This window comes from Suillus paluster (assembly GCF_016628075.1).
Source record: "Suillus paluster strain FC165 chromosome Unknown EDB91scaffold_8, whole genome shotgun sequence".
Classification (NCBI taxonomy): Eukaryota; Fungi; Basidiomycota; class Agaricomycetes; order Boletales; family Suillaceae; genus Suillus; species Suillus paluster.
The window spans coordinates 323,358-342,574 of NW_024537568.1; the positions used below are offsets into that span (position 1 = coordinate 323,358).

Consider the following 19,217-nt stretch of genomic DNA (forward strand, 5'->3'; position numbering starts at 1 on the left):
TGATCGGTCGCATGGCAATTGATCATTGTTCAGGTTCCATAACGGGCTTGATCCTCACCCTATTTTTTGTTATGCTTGTTTTGGCGGACCTTTTGTGGACCTTGGCACAAATGGCTCATATAAAGGGCTACTTACAGTTGTTCGGCTTGTTGTTTGCTTGTTCGGCTTTTCTGTCTTGACCATCACCTTCTAATTCTCGTCGCCGTGTCAGAGCGTCTCAGCTTGACTGGCCTTGTTTTATTTCTAAATTCTGTGGCACTTCAAAACATTCCAACCTGACCATCTGCGATGTTCTCGAGCTTATTCTTGGCGTTGGGTGTGGTGTCACTGGCACAGGCTGCCCAGTTTAACGTTACTGTTGGTGGAGGTCCACTAAGATATGATCCACAGTTTGTTGTACGTCCCTGCAGTCGAATTTGCAGTTATCCATTGCTCATTAATGTGAAGAATGCGAACCCTGGAGACATCGTCATCTTCACGTTTAAACAAGCCAACCATACGGCTACGCAATCTACTTTCGCTCAACCATGTGTGAAGATGTCCGGTGGATTTGACTCTGGCTAGTGAGCACGAAAGCACCGTTGTATAAAATTACATTTTAAACTGACGTCCATGGGCGCGCATAGCATACCGGTATCGGCCAACAACACAAATGGCCCGTTCCCTGCAGCCCAATTTACGGTGCAGGACATGAACCCAGTTTGGGTATACTGCGAACAAGGCAATCACTGCAAGCAGGGCATGGTCTTTGCGATCAACCCAGGCACTCAGTTTGCGGCCTTTCAAGCAGCGGCTATGGGCAATACTACGGCATCATCTTCGTCTACTTCGACTGCGACTGCAACTGCAACTGCTCCGACTGGGGTCACCACTGTCACTGCGACTGTCACTGTTGGCGGGCAAACTGTGACTACAACCTACGGGTCGTACCCCGGTAGCGCGGCACCGACGAGCGGAACAAGCACGGATCACAAGGTTGTTGTTGGAGGCACGAGCCTCACTTACACGCCGTCGAATATTACTGCACAAGCCGGAGACACGGTAACGTTCCAGTTCATGCAAAAGAACCACACGGCGACACAGAGCACGTTTGCGAATCCGTGTCGCGGGCTTACGCTCACATCTACGAGTGGGCAAGTTGGGTTCGATTCGGGATTGTAAGTGTCTTTGATGTTGATTAGTTGATGGGCGACACTGACGGGGTTGTCAGCGTACCTGTTGGATCTAATGCGACGACATTCCCTACCTACACGATCAAAATTAATGATGTGAGCGGCCAGACACCCTACCACTTTTTGTACTGATATCGAATGTCTTAGACTGCTCCGATTTGGGTTTACTGTGCACAAACTGGGCACTGCGGGCAAGGCATGGTGTTCTCCGTAAACGCGGTCGAGTCCGGATCCAACAACTATGCTGCATTCAAGGCGAAAGCCATGCAGCTCAACGGGACCGCGTCGTCCTCGACCACGAGTACGAGTACTGGAGCACAAGCTACACAGACGAAGACGGGTGGTGCAATGAAGATGAGTAACCGTGGCGCAGGCGCTGTGGTTGGCCTGGTGGGTGTGGTGGTTGGCATGCTTCTGGCATGAGGCCACGTTCTATATTTAATTTATGATTGGGAGAAGCACGTATCTTACTGCTTTTGTGTATTGTTTGCGCTACTTGTTTCTGTACTAACTATGTTGATAAGCTGTAATAGAACTGTGTATTGTACCGTGTATTGTACTATTCGCACATTCGTTGTACCCAATCTATTTGAGGTCCTGATTATGTAATGGTCTTAATGAATAGCTGCGGGTGAGGCGCTTGCGGTTGTTGTAGAGGACGCCGGTGAGAGGGCGCCTCACAGAACGCACCAGCTTGTGCCCTGACGGGCTCACGATTTCTGATTTTGTTCGTCACCATTCCTACGGGCGGTTCAGTGTATCGTCCTCGTTGTTTATGCATTGCACATACGGTGTGACTACCGACTTACTCACTACTTCGCAGACGTTTCGTATATCCAATTGCTCAGCTGAGTGAGCTATTATGGATTCGCCGACTCAAGTCCCGTATCAGGCCTACAGAGTACGTTAATCGTCTTGTATTCTCATTTGTTCTCATTTATTTAAATGTCTAAAGTCGAAACGGCATTCCCGTACCGTCTCTGCTATTCATCTGGTTCCCAACGTCTCGCCGCCGCCTATATCCCGTCCATCGAGCATCATCTCTACAGCTCCCTCCATCCCAGCTCCCACGTTCACTCGTTCCCAAGAGTACTATGAATCTGAGAAGGTCTTGACCGTTTCCACAGAGTATCCAACTGTCGTAACAGACAAGACTCGAGCACCCAGCGTCGATATAGTACCTTCGGAGGACCTTCCTTCCTCACCGACCGCCATTGACTCATCAACTAATACTGAGTTACCTTCCCCTGCAAGCATTAATATTGCTTTGCCAGACCCTGTTCAGGCGTCTGTACCCGAGGAGGAGTCAGTTCCACGTACAAATGGGAAAGACAAAGAAATCGAAGTACCATCTTCATCTCCCGCATCCTCCACAATGAAGCTGCCTGCCGCTTCTCCCAAGCCATCCAAGTTCAGGCGCCTCCGTCCACCTACCGCAAAATCCCCGCTTCTGAATCCTTCGCCTCTCCGCCCGCCCGCCGCCCACTCCCCCGCACCATCAACTAGCGTCCGTCATCTCGATGCACTGCATTCACCCGCGATGCATAGCCGTGTCACCTCGGTTACATCAGTGGCATCTGCAATATCAGATGGTGGTAAACTACCTCTGCCAGTCTTACTTCGACGAGAAAGCGCACCTTTCCCTCAGAATATTGTCAGCCCACCGCCGCGTTCATCTTCGATGGTTTCGCCCCTGCCACCACCAAAAATCTACTCACCCACACCTACACCAGCATCCCTACCGCTAGCTTCCACATCAGCTCCAGTATCAGCACCCACCTCAACCTCGGCTTCTCCTGCAGCGTCAACTCCATCCCTCCCCTCCACCTCATCTGCACCCGCATCTTCCTCTGCGCACACACGTACATCCACCCCTGCGCGGTCTGCAGCGCCGTATCGTCCGGGGTTTCAACCAAGGGGTCTGTACCGCCCCCGCACGGACGAGTTTACTGAATTACGGAATAAACGTACTGACGAGGGGCGGGTGGAAAGGACGAAACTAGAGCGGAGACTCGAGAAGCTTATCGCTCTACATTTTCCTGTGGAGAATTCTGCTGAGAAAGGCCTGGGTGCGAAGAAAGATGAGGTCAGTGTTAATGGAAGAGGAAGAGGAATGGAGAAGAGGAGGGCCTCGTCGTTTTTTAATCTTGACCTTAAGAATATGGATGCGGGTGAACTGTGGAAAGGGGTACTGCAAAGCCAGATGAAACAGGGCTCCAACGGTGATATTCGAGGTAAATACGTGATCGTTCATTTCGCTTGAATGGATATTGATCAGAATTATTATTATTTTCCAGCCGCAGAGCAGCGGATAACACCTTGGCAGGACGATGCTGCAGTATCCAAATGTCCTCTATGCACGTACGTCTTCTATCTACGTGTCCAACACCACCAATGTTCCTACATAAGAATCCCACTTACATCCCTCCAGCGCTTCCTTTCACCCACTCACGAACCGTAAACACCACTGCCGCCTCTGCGGGGACATCATCTGCAGCCTCCCGCCAAAGCTCCCGCAGCGTCAGAGCCCCTGTTCAGTGCTCTTCGTCGTCGATGCCAAGACACGGCGCATCGAGGAGGTTGGGGAGGGCGTCGATTACGGCGTGCGTCGTGCGGGCACCGGCGATGAGGAGAAATTTCTCCGCGGCGTCAGGGTGTGCCGCAGTTGCAGACCTGTGCTCACGCGACAGCAGTATTGGCAGGAGATGGCGAGCGTGCCGCCGTTTGTGAGGTTTTATGACGTGAGTCATTACTTGAGCTATTGAGTTTACATTGTACTGATACGGGAATAGGCGTTTATTAACCTCGAGAAGGAGATCGAGGACGCCCTTCCGCAGTTTCAGGACCTGCTTCTTACGCTCAGGTACGCACTGGGCTTGTCCCGTTACGTCAATTTTGCATAGATTTATACTGCCACCCGTACATCTAGCAATGACGACCAGCCAACCAAAGAAGCGTCCGCAGCTCGGAAGCGCCTTCTTGATGCCTTTGCTCAATACGACGTTTTGGCCAAACGGATACACGCCATTCCGTGCAATACAGGGTCTTCCCAGCATCACGTGCAGCTGGCAGTGCTCACCAGGGCGAATCTATTTTTGCAGAAAAACATGTTTCCACTTCAGGTGTGTAAACCAACGTTTTTTTGATACGCCGAACTGACCTACGCGCAGTCTCTGCCCAAGCCCAAGAAGCGCGATGCAACGTTGTCACCTGCAGCGCCCTTCGAGCCACCGCTTGTGGACCCCGATTCAGACCTCGCCCACACATTACAGCCGCTCCTGGAGCAAGAAGCTCTCCTCGAATCCTTCGTCGGCGAGGCAATGGCGCATCGCAAGTTCGAAGACGCGAAGACTCTGAAGGCAAACCTCGCTGAAATCAGAGCCGAAATCGATCGTATGCTAGGAGACACGCGATAAGACGGAGACAAGTATATGATGATAGCTGGTTCATGCACGCAAACACAACAATATCTCAGGAATCTACAATTACATCCGCATCCTCATTTTATCGCTCGATAGATCTTATGCTTTGGGGCCCTCTTACTTCACATACACATCACCGTCCTGTAGGATCCAGCATAATATAGGCATGGAAAATTGAAAGCAAGAGACAGTACTAGTTGAATATGTAATATGAGATATTGGTATGGATGCTACGATAATTACAGGTATGCGTCATGCGTCGTAAGGATGAGTCATGGACATAACAGTTAATCAGTTCTACAAGGCCACCAGGGCTCAACCTTCATCGCTCGTGTCCCGCATCCGGGGTATATGGAAGGACTGGTTTGGAAGAGCGCTCCGCGGGACTGTTATGGGACCAAACAGTTTCAATGTCTTCGGCTGTGTGGAGCTGCGGCTTCTGGATAAATTTGCACCTAGCCGCCCGTCAACAGCAGTCAGCCCGACTGCGGACGGCGCCAAGATAGCAGTCATGGGAGAGTATGGTCGAGGCGTCGATGATGGCGAGAACGACGAGACGTGCAGCAGCATCACAAACTCCTGCGTGGCATTTGTCAATGCCAACATCTTGCCTAGAAGATCTGAGAATACGGCGTGGGACGTGCCGTGGGTTTTGACCATATTTGATAATTTCACTACGATCTGTCGAATGGAATCTCGGCAGTCAGTATCAGAAATCACCCCAAAGATTTAAAAGACTAGTGGATCTCCACAGGAATAAGCCAAGAAAAGGCAACCAGAGCGATGAATCACCTTGACGAACACGTGTGCGTCCTCGCGGAGGCCTTTTCTGTCTGCCCCTGGGTCAGCGCACCGCATTGCGTTTATATTAGTACGTAGGCGCTCTGTCGTGGATTTAGCTTTAAGAAGCGTGTTGCGGAATTCTTCAGCTCCTTCAGATAAATTGTCCACAATCTCTTTCAGCATCTCCCACACTGCAGGCGCTGCCTCCACTGCGACTTCCATGGCGTCGAGGGCGTCTTTGTCGACCAATGTCCGGGAAGGAGGAATTTCAAGTGTTGGGCGTCGGATGGGCGCATGAGGTGGCGATGGCGCAGGTGACGGCGTCAAAGACGTTTGTCGGGAGTGCTCACCATTCCGAGAGGCGTGTACTGGGTGCCCAGACAGCGACGATATCGAAGGCATGCTGGAATTCATCAACGAGGGAGCCAGGCTCGATGTCGATGCTGAAAGGGGAAGCGCCGGATGACGTTGTCCTGCACGAAGCGTCGCCGACGGAGAATGTACCATACCGCCAGATGGGAGTGGCAGGTCATATGAAGGTAAGGATTTACCAATCTCCACGTCTTTCGAGCTGAACGACCCAGCATGGCGCCGCGTGGTTCTTGCTCGACCAAGGGATTGTGTGGGCCGTGATCTGGCGATTGGAACACCATGCTGCGGCACATTGAATGGGGAGTATGACGGGGGTGCTGATGCGGGGAGAAGCTCAGGACTGGAATGCGGAACTGGTTGGGGCTTCACCACATGAGGCCGCCGGCGATCCGAGAGATGAGGTTTGATGGCTTCAACGTGTGGAACCATCGACTGCCATGCATTCGATATCTCGGCCATGGCACCGTAAAAGATCAGCACCAGTGAGCGCATATAGCGGTCATCATCTTTGGACGCGAGGATGTTCAACTGCAGTGACATCATCGCGATAGCCTTGCCAAACATGGCTGCAGTGTCTCTACTGCTCTCCACAAGCGCCCGACAGAGCGAAGGAGGTGGCGTCGTTCTCTTGCAAATCGCATCAAACCGATCGAGAGCACCGTTCAACTGCATCATGTAAGTATACGCAGGGTCAGTGACTTTCTTCAGTACGGAGGAGAGTTGGCGGTCGTTGGTGTAAGTGATATAGTGTGAAAGTGCCTGATACACCTGCGAAACAGCGAAGAACAGCGACCGTGCACATTCTACGAGGGAGCGTAGTGAGGAGGGGAGATTAATAATCATAGCACTGGTAGGAAGCGCAGAGAGACGCTTGAAGTATGCATGGCGTTCGACTTCGGGAACCGGCCGCGGAGGATCGCCAGAGGTCGGTGATGCAGATGAAGGAGGTGTCTGACCGTAGGCCTTTTGGCGTCGGAAATGCGAGGAACCGTCAGACGATGATGAGGAGTCTTGACGATGAGAGAGAGGTGAGGGCATTGAAAACTCGTACTGTGACTGTGGATCAGGTGAGACGACTCCTTTGCTTGCTCCATTACTAGTTTGCTTGTCGACACCGTCACTCACTTTGGCTGCACGGAGATCTGGTAGACTCTTCTTTCCGAACAGTGCTGGACGGCGATCTCGAGCTGAACCGGCAAATGATGCATTACGGCCATGCTGTGAACCCTCTGGCACGGCTGTACTGTCATCATCTGTAGAGGATACGGACTCGGCAGGAGTAGGTAGGTAGCTCCCGGTAGAACTTGATCGAGGCGGCACTTTGAATGGAGGAAGCGTCCCCAGGCGTAGAGGTGGCGGGCGGTCGGAACGCGGCGATGGCGCCTTTGCAGGTCCCGGAAGGGGGGGAAAGGTGGAGTCAATAGAGAAGGAGCGAGCGTGGGGGGTAACACCTGGGTCTGAGTCATCGTGCATATGAGACCAGGATTGTATGTGGTCCTCACTGTAAGTATGTCAGTCGGCATTCAGGTATGATAGAGACTCATTCCCTACATGGAGTTATCCAGAGCAGCATTTGCACTCAAAAACGAGTCCATACTGGGCTTTTTCACGTCCAAGCGAGGCCGAGAGCTGTTCTTCATCCACTTCTGCATGAATGTTATCCACTCCTTTCCTCCATCTGACGTTTCCATAACATACTTCGGCGGCCACTCTATCGGATTGTGGTCTATCTTCAAGACGTCAAGTTCATGAAATTCAGTAAAGTACACCGGGACGCGCGTGATTTTGTTGCGTGAAAGGCAAAAAACCTGACGAGATCACCTTTAGCACGACCGGGAAGAACGGGATCAAGGAACGTACCCTCAGGTTGATCAGAGAGCCTGATTGGCTGGGTAGTCGTTTGATTTTGTTTCGACTGATGTCCAGAATTTCTAGGGATGGCATGACCGTTAACTTTGTCACGTTCAGCAACCATTTAACGCGTGAGCTGGATGGCTACCCACTACATCGGGGAAAGTGATGAAACTATTGTTCTGCAAGTTCAAGTATCTCAAGCGAGACAGTAGGGCAAACGCAGTAGGGAGTGTAGCAAGACGATTGTACCCCAAGGCAATCCTAAAGTAGTTAGGGTATTGTGAACTTGAGGCCACAACGCGTTGGCAGCAACATACCTGAGTACTGAACTTTCGTCATCGAGGGAGTCGTTCCTGCCCATGGTTGCTAGATGTTCTGCACCATCGTCACCAACATCTGTCAGGTTCTTGTGTGTAAGATCAAGGGTAGCGCCATTGTCGGATGACTGTTGAAGGGCTTCCGCGATGTGTTCTTCCGTTAGTGAAGCAGAAAGCAAAGGAGATAAAGCGCCAAATCTACTAGTAGTACCCGGGAATGGTGACGTGCGCCCAGCAGCACGGTCAACGTCCGGGACTAACATTTAGAGAAGAAAGTAAAGAAGGCAGGGTCGACGGCTGGGCGGTCAAACAAATATTGTTCCCAACAATGAACCAGAGGCAGTAGTTGCGCTGAACTCGGTACCACCCGGTCCAATAATGCTGTACACTCACGCGGTCTATCCGACAATTCCAGTGGACTTTGAACAGCTGTCATTCTCCGACTTTCGCATTATTCGTAATAATCACCATCAAGGTATCTACGTATACAAGGCCATCCTAAAACCACATCGAAACAGAAAAACTCGTCTCTTCACTCCGCATCGCATGCCACCATCCGGGCGGAAAAAATAGCACATCACCGGGGGCCAAAGTCACGCGCATGGCTTTCTGTGGCACTTCTTTCCAGAAAGCGGGGAAAGCATCTTGCGATGCTTGCTCTGCCTCCGCGGAGTCAGGAAACACATCTACCCGAGAAGTATTGCACATCGATGGCTCCGTAGTATTAGCCGCTGGGTTGTGAGATTTATTAGCCGTGTCAGATGTCGATTCATCGAATGGGTACATCATATTGGAAACCTCGGGCGGTGCGAGCCAGACGGTCTTACGACCGACCGCTTGGGCTAGCACGAGAAATTTAATATATAATCAAAATAGCACGCAAAGAAGCCATTTACCATAGCAATTAAAGAAGGGATCCTGTCAGATGGTATCAGTAGACTCGTGCATCGACAGGACATCTAATCTTGGAGGGACTCACAGTATGGGCCGGGGAAATGGTACCCCTTGGGCCGAGCCATACATTAATGACCAGCCCGTCCGTGTTTCCCGGAGGTTTGTATGCAGGATAACAAGATGGAGGATCAGGGCACGCATAAACGTATTCGGGAATACCGATGTCGCCTTCAAGCGCCGGAAATTGCATCAAGAGGTTGTGTTGTGCAAGGTATAACACTTCATTCTGGGTTTGAGCTGGGTGCTCAGGAAAGTCGAGAGACTGCAGAAAAGAGTCCCAGCTCATCAGCCTTTGGGTCCATTCCTCAGCCCTGTAGTCTTTCCCAACTTCGACAGGCACAATACGACCAGGGCCTGCCACAGAACGGAGATAGTCAATAGACGCCCATGAACTCAGGGCCTTCCAGCCTTGTACGTAACCATAACGTCGGAGCACAAATGGCTTTTGTGACCATTCCCTCCCGAAGACACTTGGTGGGGGGTGAATGCAGGGAACACCAACGGAGAAGGCGCTGGAGCAGTACATCTGCGTCAGAGGCTGTCTGTGACCAGGAGGGGCCTTGAGCGGTTTCAGCGTTAGATGATCATCCTGGATATATTTGATGAGCTGATGGATAGATTCCAATCTCCCAGGAGCGCCTGCTATAATGATGGCGCGATCCAAGGTAGCAATAGCTTCTGAAGCCGCTGCATCTTCAACGTGTACCGAATCAGAAACCTTGGATATAGCGCAGAAGAGGCAGGCGTCTGTGTACAGCCTTCGCCAGCAAAGAGACGCGGATGGCGGTAAGAAGGACATTTCTCGATACGCCCTATCGATGAAAGGTTTCATAGTACGCGAGTCGGCGTTGTCACGCAATAAACGAGCCGCAGCATGAAACTCGAAGTAAACCGAGCTGCCAGCATCGCCGTAAGTCTTTGACCAGAAAATTGGTAATCTTTTTTACTTCTTTTGAGAATGAAACTTACCAACTGTACAAGGGTGACTTTCGTCGCTCAACTCAGCGAGGAGTTGGTCAAATGAGTCCAGGCTCATATGAGTAGGCAGAACCTGATAACCTGTAACAAAATTAATGAGAGTCAAGGAGGGCGGCTACATGAGCGTTCTGCTCTGCGGACTTGGGCACTCCACGTGTGAAAGGTATCAAAGTGTCACAAACGCGAACATTTACGTGACAGAGTGCATTTTTCGTCACGCGTGGCTGAAGATAAAAAGGACAACGGGGAAGGAGCGGCCGTGAGAAAATTCCCCAGACGATCATTTCCTCTCAAAGTAACCCATTGTATCCGGCCCGCGCCGAAACGGCGTTGACCGCATTCCTTTTTCGGAAATGACTTCGAGGTATACCCACTTTCCAGCGGTCTAGTAGCATATGAATAATTTATCGGTTCCAGGTTGGACAGGCTCCTCCTTCTTCTTGATACAGGATCTTCGTCCTCCGTGAGGAATACAGCAGCCAAACAACTTGCCCAACTTGCAGCGAAAAGTGTCATAAGTGATGTTGCAGTTCAAGACGATATCAAGTCAACTCGCCACCATGTCCCTCTCGGTGACTCCTCAGCATGGTCTGAATTAATGGCCGTCGTGGCTCGGGTCTGTATAGCGCGTTGCCCTCCATATTTCCTCGTACTTACTTTCGACCGCTCAGATTTTACCTTACTTGCATTCGAAGAGCCATGACACACGATCGGCCGCATCGAATGCACTCTCGCAAATATTCTCCCTCGTGCCAGTATGGCAGCCGCAAACTGACGTCAAACCGCCCCCAGATCTAGATACATCCTCTCCTGACTTCCCTACATTTTCTGTGCAAGAACTCATGCAGAAAGGCGTGCTACTTCTTGCTTCATCCGGCACAGAGTTTTCGAAGCCAACCGGCATCCTTGCCAATGCAGCAGAGGTTAAGAGAGCTCGTAAGGAAGCCATGGGTCGGCTAGGCCTTGACTTCCTCGAAAGCGTAGGTGCCGCAGATGACATGGACCTGGACAAAGAACTCGCCGTCGAAGGGGAGGCTGAAGCCGATCGTGAAGACGAGATTTCTCCTAAGAGAGAGGAAACTGCTACCCCCGTAGATTCCCCGATGGTGATCGAGACTCCAGTCAAACGCGAACGTTCGCCACCTCCACTGCTCTCTCGCCCAAAAAGTACAACCCCCGCTGCGCCGTCACCGACAATAGCTACGGAGGGAGATTGTCTCAACGGTCTTTCAGCACGCGAACGAAACCGCCTCAAACGGAAACGGAAACCAGGCAATTCCGCCTTTGTTGCAGCACCACCTCCACCTCCGGCCGGTGCCAAGTACAGCGCGACCCCTGCAGGGCCATCAAACAAGTAGGTACAATTGCTACAATATTCTCGTTTTCATCTCACTTTCTTGATCGCCTAGAGCACGACTGGTATCAGCCGAACCGCAGGATGCGCCAAGGTCACGACTAGAGAGCCCTGCTGACAATGTTAAAACATTCGCTGCAGAGAAGGTCGTCATAGATCCTTCGAAGGGTGGTGCAGTGTCACCGAAAGCAGCCCAACAATCACATGCGCTGGAGGTCCTTCCAGGGGCTTGGATGTGGCAAGGTATTGTAGCCCTCCTAGAGGTCGACCTGTTCTCTGCAAATTGGGAATCGAGACATGGTGCTGCCATGGCTTTGCGCGAATTGCTCAAGGTCCAAGGGTCTTCGGGTGGCATGAAAGGTGAAAATTTTGTCCGTGGTGGTGCCAAGCTTGTCGTTGACGACATAATTCAGACGGCTTGTCGGCGGAGGAAAATTCTCTTGCACATGAGCGTTGGTGTAACGACTTGGCCGCAAAACTCTTGTGCGTTTTCGTCCTCGACCGTTTTGGGGACTTCGTCTCCGATCAGGTTCGTCTTTCCTGCATACACTCACCCGTAATCATGTACTGAGTTCAATGTAGGTTGTGGCACCTGTCCGTGAGACGGTGTCACAAACACTCGCATCCCTTCTACTACACATGCCTCAGCAGTCTGTGAAGCATGTCCATTCTATACTACTGCAAATGATCCGGCAGGACTTCCCATTGGGGCAAAAACCAACCAAGAGCAAGAAGGGCGATCGTAGCCACGTATGGGAGGTTCGGCACGCAGGACTTCTCGGGATCAAATACGAGGTTGCCGTGCGAAGTGATCTTTTTGAGACTGCTGGTGACACAGGAAAGGATATTCTGCAGGGCGTTGTTGATGCCGCAGTGCTCGGGCAAGCATTTTCACATAGTATTCATGGTCATAAGCTTCCTAACGTCTGGCGATGCAGTCTCAGTGATCCTGACGATGATGTTCGTGCCGTGGCCGCATCTTGTTTGCTTCCGGTCGCGGGCCATCTCGTCGAACAGCTTCCAGAATCTCTGGATAAAGTGCTGTTGGTTCTCTGGAACTGCCTGCGCGGCATGAAGGATGACTTGAGCTCAAGTGTTGGCGCCGTAATGGATTTGCTGGGTAAGATTCTAATTGTGGTCTTACAGGGTAGTACTCATGGGCGGTAGGTAAACTCGTAACTTACAGCAAGGTCATTGATATCCTTGCAGAAGCTAGCGTGTCGTAAGGGTTTCTTTGCTTGTTTCTTGGTCGCATGTCTGACAGGCCTTATTAGTCTCCCACTCACGGAATTGGCGCCCACACTGTTCCCATTCTTCCGACATACGATCCCCAACGTTCGTCTCGCCGTAGTGAAGACTCTGCTTTCTTTCATGACCGTAGCTTCCCTTCCCCGCGAATGGATCGTCACGTCATTCCTTCGCCTTCTTTTCCAGAATTTGATTGTGGAAGAGCGGGCGGACATTCGCGCTGTCACGTTGACAGCGTGGCGGACGGCGCTCGAGATTGTAGCTTCTGTGCCCGGGTGGATGAAGAAGTTGGTGAAAGCAGCAAACCGTCCTCGATTGGTACTCGACCATGATGACGCCACTTGGCGCCCCCATCGATTGCTCGACATTTCATTATCCTGCCTTCACAGAAGACGAATGCGACTCAGTGCCACTGGAGAGACATAACGTCGACAAGAACATGCTTGCCCAGGATCTATCCTTAGTCAGTGCTGTGGTAATCATGCAGGCTCGAATCGCAGCGGCTACCTCTATGGCGTATCTGATGATTTATTGGCCTCCCAAGGTACTGTATTTTTCAGTGCGCGTCTATTTTTTTCTGACGCCTTTTTTGCAGTCCATCGACGAGCTCTTCCAACCCATACTCATTCATTACTTGCAGTCAACCAGCATGCTTCAGAAATTCTTGGCCGCCCTCGTCTCAGAGGAATGGGCTCGCGCGTACGATGCAACATCGCCCTCTGCACCCATCATTGAGGCTTTTCCTCTTGCAGCAGAACTCAGCACGATGTGTTTGGCCTGGTTGCAGGGCACGCCTCCGATTGCGTATCACGAGATGGCCTTCACGCTACACCGCATTCACTCAGAGTGCGCTGCGCTACTTCGTTGCTTTGCGACTGATTGCAAGATCCCGATCTCCCTGATTCCTCACCTCGGTGACGAGATTGACATCACTGGCACCAAACCGAATAGTTTCACCATCGAAACTGCAGAACAAGCGGTCGGTCCGATGTACACGAAACTAAAGGACAGCCTTGGGCGTACGAAGAAGCGCGAGTTGGGAGTTATTGCCGAGAAGAGACAGAAAGTCGTGATTAGCATTGAACAATACTCGGAGGTCAAGGCACAGCATGACACTCGCGTTTCAGCGGCTTTTGCAGCTTCCTTCGTTGCGTTTCGGAGCACCCCGGATAAAGTTAGTCCTGTGGTCAAGGGCATCATGAACGGCATCAAGGTATGTCGATTCTCGATTATCAATTGCCAAGCTTACCTTGTTTCAGAATGAGGAAAATCTGGATCTTCAGACCCGCTCAGCAGTCGCAGTGGCAACATTCATCGACTTCTGCTTCCAACATAATATTACGCAACCGCCCGACAAGATCGTCAAGAATTTGTGTACTTTCCTGTGTCAAGACGTGGAGCAAACACCGACCTTCGCCTATTCACGGTCTGTTTACAAGGGTGTTCTGTCCCTCACTTCTTGGTCAAAGCAAACGCAGCTGGGGAAGAATGGCAAGGATAGTTCGAACGGTGCTGAAAGTGCCAAGTCGAGCGATGATGCTGCGCAAGCACAATTATCAAGACGAGGAGCTTGCCTAGCGTTCGATCAGCTGTCGGCCAAGTTTGGCTCTCAGCTCCTTCATGTCATCCCGAAGATGTGGATTTCCATGGCGGGAGGCTTGCTGAGCGCATGCACAACAGGTGCGAAACTATTCTCTGAGCTTTCCGTTTTCCTGACCTCTACTCAGCGTTACCACACGAAGCTGACGCCCTTATGGACAAACAATATGGACAAGATGTCATTGATTCGCTCAGTGTCCTCGAAGCAGTTGTGCCCACCTTTCACCCTGATCTTTGGCCTAAGCTTGCAGAGCTGTTCCCCGCTATTACCATGGCGCTGCGCAGCCGATATGCCATCATTCGGCAGGCAGCTGCGCGGTGTTTCGCTACCATCTGTAATGTGATGACATCTGACGCCATGCGGTTTGCCATCGAGAAGATCATCCCGCTATTGGGGGATGCTATCGTGCTGTCAAACCGTCAGGGTTCTGCCGAAGCTATCTATCGTACGTACTCCACTGCTCCACAATCTTCTGTCAATCATACCTGGCACAGATATCGTCCAGCACCTCGACATCAAAGCGTTGCCCTACGTCATCTTTCTTATCGTCCCCGTGCTGGGGCGTATGAGTGATCCCGATGACGATATTCGTTCTGCTGCTACCAATACATTTGCGTCCCTGGTCAAGATGGTTCCATTAGAGGTTTGTACTGCTTCCTGGTGTACACTCCCCTTACTCACTTTTTTTTTTTCCAGGCTGGTTTGCCTGATCCTCCCGGCTTCCCTGAAGAGCTGTTGAAGAGGCGTGAAACTGAGCGACAATTCCTCACCCAACTTCTTGATGGCAGCAAGGTCGAGCAGTACACCATACCTGTCCCTATCAAGGCAGAACTCCGCAAATACCAGCAAGAAGGTGTTAACTGGCTGGCGTTCTTGGCTAAGTATCAGTTGCACGGAATTCTTTGTGATGGTGCGTTCGAGTTTCCTTGAAATTTCCCGCATCGTTCTAACACATTCTAGATATGGGTCTTGGGAAAACCTTACAGTCCATTTGCATACTGGCCAGCAAGCACGCAGAGCGAGCTAAGAAGTATGAAGAAACGCAATTGCCCGATGCTGTTCATCTTCCATCGCTCATCATCTGCCCTCCCACTCTTACCGGTCACTGGTACTACGAGATCCTAAAATATTCCGAGAACTTGCAACCTATCCTCTATACCGGCAACTCCAAGGAACGCGCAAGGATTCTTCCTAAACTGTCCAAGAAGGACGTGGTCATCACCTCGTACGAAGTTGTGCGGAACGATATTTCGAGCCTAGAAGATTTCAACTGGTTATACTGCATCCTCGACGAAGGACATGTGATCAAGAACGCGAAGACGAAACTCACAAAAGCTGTCAAGGCCATACATGCGCAGCATCGCCTCATTCTCTCGGGAACTCCAATCCAGAACAACGTGTTGGAGCTATGGAGTCTTTTTGACTTCTTGATGCCTGGCTTCCTCGGGACTGAAACGTCGTTCAACGAGCGATTCAGCAAGCCGATTCTGTCAAATCGTGATGGAAAGGCGAAGACTAGTGAAGCTGGTAAGTGACGCGTCCTGAGGGCTTAGTCTGCAGTTAATCAAGTTCTCTGTAGCTGCTCTTGCTCTCGAGGCTCTGCATAAGCAAGTCCTGCCCTTCCTATTACGAAGGCTGAAAGAGGATGTCTTAAATGACCTTCCCCCGAAGATCATTCAGGACTACTACTGCGAGCTGTCAGATGTGCAAAAAGCTCTGTACGACGACTTCTCCGGCTCACGAGCCAAGACGAATGCGGAGGACGTCATCCAGGGAACTGTCTCATCCTCCAAGGATGCCCCGCAACAACATGTTTTCCAATCACTACAATATCTCCGCAAACTTTGTAATCATCCTTCACTGGTCCTGAAGACGAACCAAGACGCCGTCGTTGCAGCACTCGCCAAGATGAATTGCAAAATCGAGAGCTTGAACAATATTCAACACGCACCAAAACTACTTGCTCTAAGGTATGATCTTTTCTTATGTGTTTAGTTGCAACACTCAAATGCGGGACAGGCAACTACTCACGGATTGTGGTATTGGAGGCAGCTCTGCGGTTACTGGTGACAGTGGGAAGATCGATCCTGCGGAGAGCTTATCGGAATCGAGCGGCGCATTCTCTCAACATCGTGCTCTAATTTTCTGTCAGATGAAGCAAATGTTGGACATCATCGAGAATGACCTCTTCAAGCAACATATGCCTTCCGTCACGTACATGCGACTTGATGGTGGAACCGACCCCAATAAGCGTCATGCTATCGTACAAACATTTAACTCGGATCCCAGTATTGACTGTCTCTTATTGACGACGCACGTCGGTGGACTCGGTTTGACCCTCACTGGGGCAGACACTGTAATATTTGTGGAACATGACTGGAATCCTATGAAGGATCTTCAGGCTATGGACAGAGCTCACCGCATTGGACAAAAGAAGGTCGTCAATGTGTATCGTTTGATCACGAAGGGCACATTGGAAGAGAAGATCATGGGGTTCGTTTCGATCTATCGTCTTGTATTCGATCTCTGACAACGTCCATAGTTTACAACGCTTCAAGCTCAATATCGCAAACTCAGTGTTAACGCAGCAGAACTCCGGTCTGGCGTCAATGGACACAGATCTTGTCCTCGACCTTTTCAGACGAACTACGGAAGAGGAGGATGCAGCCACAAAGAAGAAGGCAAAAGACCCAACTGGTCCTGTCAGCCAGAAGAACGTCCTGGCGGGTCTTGAAGACATTCCCGCGGAGGATGAGTATGAGGGACTCGATCTGTCGAGTTTCATGGGCTCCTTGGGGATGCAGTGAGGTGGACGATTCTAGATTTCATTCATTGATTATGCATTGGCTTGGTTTTCGCTTGACACGACTACATAGCATCTATAGTAGAATGTACCCATACTCCACCAATAATGTATAGTAGATTAAGTCACGGATAGGTCTTCTCTCACTTGCCACTGCGAGGACTTCATAACCATGAGGTCAAGACTACCGCGTATAATTATCAAACCACATGTTGTCAAGGGGAAGCATGATGCTCTCGGGCCTCAGACACAACGTCTCCCACCACATCATCAATGATAGCCGTGGCAGACAGGAACATCGACAAGGGAGTACTGTATGATAGAGAATATATCTCCAACATGCTTTCATTTAAAAGTCCTATGTGCTTGCCACGCTCGGAGCGCAGTTCATAGCTCTGACGTTCAGGTTCAAGAGTTTGCGATGGGCTCTACATACTCCCGAGTAATGTCAACGGTGTTCCCTACAAGCCGGCGTCCTGGTGAACTATATCTACTCTTCTCCTCAGCAAATGTGACTCTGGTTGGAACAATGCATATACTGTAATCTCGGTAGCATATCAACGTTATGATACAGCATACGTACTTTTGCTGGCGAATTTTGAGACATGGCGGCGTCAAAAAGAGAAACTCGGCCTGATCGAGAAAAAAGTTGAATAGGATGGACGAGCGCCAAGTATCAAAAAAAATTCAAGACATACCATTTAAAGCATCCCTCCTCCTCGACGTCTGACGAGACTCAGTCAAATAATTCGCTCTCGCTTCCGCTCTCTTCTTCGAATGTCTCTCCATTTTCACCGATGTCACCAACGGCAGTGGCTTCCCCATTTCCAGCCCGCCGCCCCTTAGTGGTCATACGAACCTCACCATTCTTCATCAGCTCATTCAGCATCATTCTCTTTCCCTGATCACGGATGATGGATAACGTCTCGATCAAGTCCTGGACGGGAACCCACTGTGGGGAGTTTTCCAGATAGTCGTCATCCCCATCGAACTGAGGGTCCCACGCCTCAATCGATTATACGTTCGGTGCAATGATTGAAATGAAAGCAGCAATCGCTATCGGATATTCAATCAGCTGAAACACCAAAGAATGCCTCGGATAGTGCCTTGTGAGAAAATCCTTGGTAAGGGACGTCGCGGGATATGGGGGTATCGTGGTCTATAGTCGACCAGTCTACGATAACGGCGACTGAGACTAGACATGGCAATGTTGCAACAGCGAGACGAAGGCATCTAGAGTGACTTGATAACGCGAATGGGTGTATCTGGTGATGTATAACTCTTCGAGGAGGCGCAAGGCCTTGGCCATCTGCACAATGACAGCATCGTCCATTTGGACAATACAGTAGTCATATACTTCGAAGTCGAGCTTGCGAAGATTGAGGAAGGCAAAGAGCGGTTGGAAGGCTGCAGCTTTGATTGAAGCATTGTGATGAGCACGCCCATCAATAATCTTGAGCCGCACCTGTCGCAGTGAACTGTGTGCACATCTATCGGATAGACGAGAAATCAAAACCGGCAGGGTCCGTGCGGAATCCACTCCATGAGTGATTGTCAAGGATAATACTGTTGGAGTGGCAGCAAGCTTCTCTAAAAAAAGCCTCTAAAATACCCGATTTTTGCATGGTACGTCCAGTTCTTGTATCGCGCAGAACACGGGGCGCTGCATGAGCTTTTGTGTATCCGCAGACACTGGAGTTGAAGGTAATTGGAATTTCAAAACTCGGAGTGAAGGCAAATTGGACAGGTGTAGTATGGCTGCCTCAGAAACTGTTCCAGTGCTCACTGATGTTAGATGAGAACCACTTTGGGATGGACCGAGTATGCGGGACCCTAGATGGATATCGAGCATCGTCAATTTTGGGGCCATGAACAGCTGGATATGTTGGAATGTCTCATTGGAAGCTTCGCTCCAGGTAAGGGACGTCAAGTTGGGGAGTAAGAGAAGTGGGAAGGGAGGACAGCTGAGGCACGCCAAAGTAAAGCTCGGTGCCACAGATCAGATTTCCCCCCAACCTATGATATGGATTGCGCAATGAACGAACACGGTGGTTATATTTGCAAAAAAACAGACCAGTCATCGAAGGTCATGGCCCTTTGAAATTCCTGTAAAATGGAGTGAATCTCTCGAGCATGAGCAAGAGCTTGACTGACTAGCTTGTCTATATCTTTGTTCTGTTTCCATAGGCTCTGTGGGAGGCATCTAATAAGTGGCTCGAGGTCACCCAGGTATCGCCACGAAAGGTCTAATTCCGGTCCAGCGAACAACTTGCACGTCAATGCAAGTGCCAGGAGTGATCTTCTCATAGACAGTGACAAGCCCCAATTCCGCAGAAACTCAGATATCATTGCACAGCGAG

At 50.6% G+C, this 19,217-nt stretch overlaps 6 protein-coding genes across 6 annotated transcripts; 3 read left to right on the top strand and 3 right to left on the bottom strand.

Annotated features, from left to right (window-relative positions):
* The first annotated feature begins 84 nt into the window (after positions 1-84).
* Positions 85-1,776, top strand: EDB91DRAFT_1111425 (uncharacterized protein). The gene is made up of 5 exons (XM_041317754.1): positions 85-396; positions 448-563; positions 627-1,157; positions 1,211-1,268; positions 1,320-1,776. The coding sequence occupies exons 1-5, from the start codon at positions 289-291 to the stop codon at positions 1,593-1,595; spliced, it is 1,089 nt and encodes a 362-aa protein (XP_041180939.1). The 5' UTR covers positions 85-288; the 3' UTR covers positions 1,596-1,776.
* A 49-nt stretch (positions 1,777-1,825) lies between these two features.
* Positions 1,826-4,789, top strand: EDB91DRAFT_1111427 (FYVE zinc finger-domain-containing protein). The gene is made up of 7 exons (XM_041317755.1): positions 1,826-2,073; positions 2,128-3,406; positions 3,470-3,533; positions 3,604-3,913; positions 3,965-4,035; positions 4,102-4,294; positions 4,343-4,789. The coding sequence occupies exons 1-7, from the start codon at positions 2,035-2,037 to the stop codon at positions 4,586-4,588; spliced, it is 2,202 nt and encodes a 733-aa protein (XP_041180940.1). The 5' UTR covers positions 1,826-2,034; the 3' UTR covers positions 4,589-4,789.
* Positions 4,790-8,301, bottom strand: EDB91DRAFT_1111440 (RAM signaling pathway protein-domain-containing protein). Its single transcript, XM_041317756.1, has 6 exons — positions 7,921-8,301; positions 7,753-7,864; positions 7,610-7,702; positions 7,301-7,557; positions 5,387-7,250; positions 4,790-5,275 (listed from the first exon to the last, which is right to left on the bottom strand). Exons 1-6 carry the CDS (start codon positions 8,181-8,183, stop codon positions 4,910-4,912), a joined length of 2,955 nt encoding a protein of 984 aa, XP_041180941.1. The 5' UTR covers positions 8,184-8,301; the 3' UTR covers positions 4,790-4,909.
* A 28-nt stretch (positions 8,302-8,329) lies between these two features.
* Positions 8,330-10,063, bottom strand: EDB91DRAFT_1111445 (Clavaminate synthase-like protein). Its single transcript, XM_041317757.1, has 4 exons — positions 9,840-10,063; positions 8,900-9,770; positions 8,817-8,838; positions 8,330-8,762 (listed from the first exon to the last, which is right to left on the bottom strand). The coding sequence occupies exons 1-4, from the start codon at positions 9,908-9,910 to the stop codon at positions 8,419-8,421; spliced, it is 1,308 nt and encodes a 435-aa protein (XP_041180942.1). The 5' UTR covers positions 9,911-10,063; the 3' UTR covers positions 8,330-8,418.
* Positions 10,064-10,124: 61 nt separating this feature from the next.
* EDB91DRAFT_1111446 (uncharacterized protein) lies at positions 10,125-17,063 on the top strand. Its single transcript, XM_041317758.1, has 19 exons — positions 10,125-10,216; positions 10,270-10,468; positions 10,524-11,206; positions 11,262-11,566; positions 11,620-11,735; positions 11,789-12,087; positions 12,145-12,326; positions 12,374-12,428; positions 12,481-12,761; positions 12,844-12,998; positions 13,050-13,667; positions 13,714-14,134; positions 14,182-14,499; positions 14,549-14,697; positions 14,751-14,964; positions 15,015-15,581; positions 15,634-16,024; positions 16,074-16,547; positions 16,597-17,063. Exons 1-19 carry the CDS (start codon positions 10,206-10,208, stop codon positions 16,859-16,861), a joined length of 5,703 nt encoding a protein of 1,900 aa, XP_041180943.1. The 5' UTR covers positions 10,125-10,205; the 3' UTR covers positions 16,862-17,063.
* A 530-nt stretch (positions 17,064-17,593) lies between these two features.
* On the bottom strand, positions 17,594-19,206 carry EDB91DRAFT_1334366 (uncharacterized protein; the record flags this gene model as incomplete). The annotated part of the gene is made up of 6 exons (XM_041325447.1): positions 17,594-17,863; positions 18,101-18,322; positions 18,470-18,549; positions 18,644-18,690; positions 18,932-18,963; positions 19,012-19,206. 6 exons carry the CDS (start codon positions 19,204-19,206, stop codon positions 17,594-17,596), a joined length of 846 nt encoding a protein of 281 aa, XP_041180944.1.
* Positions 19,207-19,217: the final 11 nt, after the last annotated feature.

Bases quoted from the DNA above. Each gene is read 5' to 3' on its own strand.
- EDB91DRAFT_1111446 (XM_041317758.1), top strand. The intron at 16,025-16,073 runs GTATGATCTTTT...AATGCGGGACAG, and splicing joins CCAAAACTACTTGCTCTAAG to GCAACTACTCACGGATTGTG. The intron at 16,548-16,596 runs GTTCGTTTCGAT...CAACGTCCATAG, and splicing joins TTGGAAGAGAAGATCATGGG to TTTACAACGCTTCAAGCTCA.
- EDB91DRAFT_1111440 (XM_041317756.1), bottom strand. From the start codon at position 8,183: ATGTTAGTCCCGGACGTTGACCGTGCTGCTGGGCGCACGTCACCATTC. The intron at 7,251-7,300 runs GTAGGGAATGAG...ACATACTTACAG, and splicing joins GCTGCTCTGGATAACTCCAT to TGAGGACCACATACAATCCT. The intron at 5,276-5,386 runs GTGATTCATCGC...TCCATTCGACAG, and splicing joins ACGCACACGTGTTCGTCAAG to ATCGTAGTGAAATTATCAAA.
- EDB91DRAFT_1111445 (XM_041317757.1), bottom strand. From the start codon at position 9,910: ATGAGCCTGGACTCATTTGACCAACTCCTCGCTGAGTTGAGCGACGAA. The intron at 9,771-9,839 runs GTTTCATTCTCA...CGATGCTGGCAG, and splicing joins CACCCTTGTACAGTTGGTAA to CTCGGTTTACTTCGAGTTTC. The intron at 8,763-8,816 runs GTAAATGGCTTC...TTCTCGTGCTAG, and splicing joins TCCCTTCTTTAATTGCTATG to CCCAAGCGGTCGGTCGTAAG.
- EDB91DRAFT_1111427 (XM_041317755.1), top strand. From the start codon at position 2,035: ATGGATTCGCCGACTCAAGTCCCGTATCAGGCCTACAGA. The intron at 3,914-3,964 runs GTGAGTCATTAC...ATACGGGAATAG, and splicing joins CGTTTGTGAGGTTTTATGAC to GCGTTTATTAACCTCGAGAA. The intron at 4,036-4,101 runs GTACGCACTGGG...CCGTACATCTAG, and splicing joins GACCTGCTTCTTACGCTCAG to CAATGACGACCAGCCAACCA.
- EDB91DRAFT_1111425 (XM_041317754.1), top strand. From the start codon at position 289: ATGTTCTCGAGCTTATTCTTGGCGTTGGGTGTGGTGTCACTGGCACAG. The intron at 1,158-1,210 runs GTAAGTGTCTTT...CGGGGTTGTCAG, and splicing joins GTTGGGTTCGATTCGGGATT to CGTACCTGTTGGATCTAATG. The intron at 1,269-1,319 runs GTGAGCGGCCAG...CGAATGTCTTAG, and splicing joins ACACGATCAAAATTAATGAT to ACTGCTCCGATTTGGGTTTA.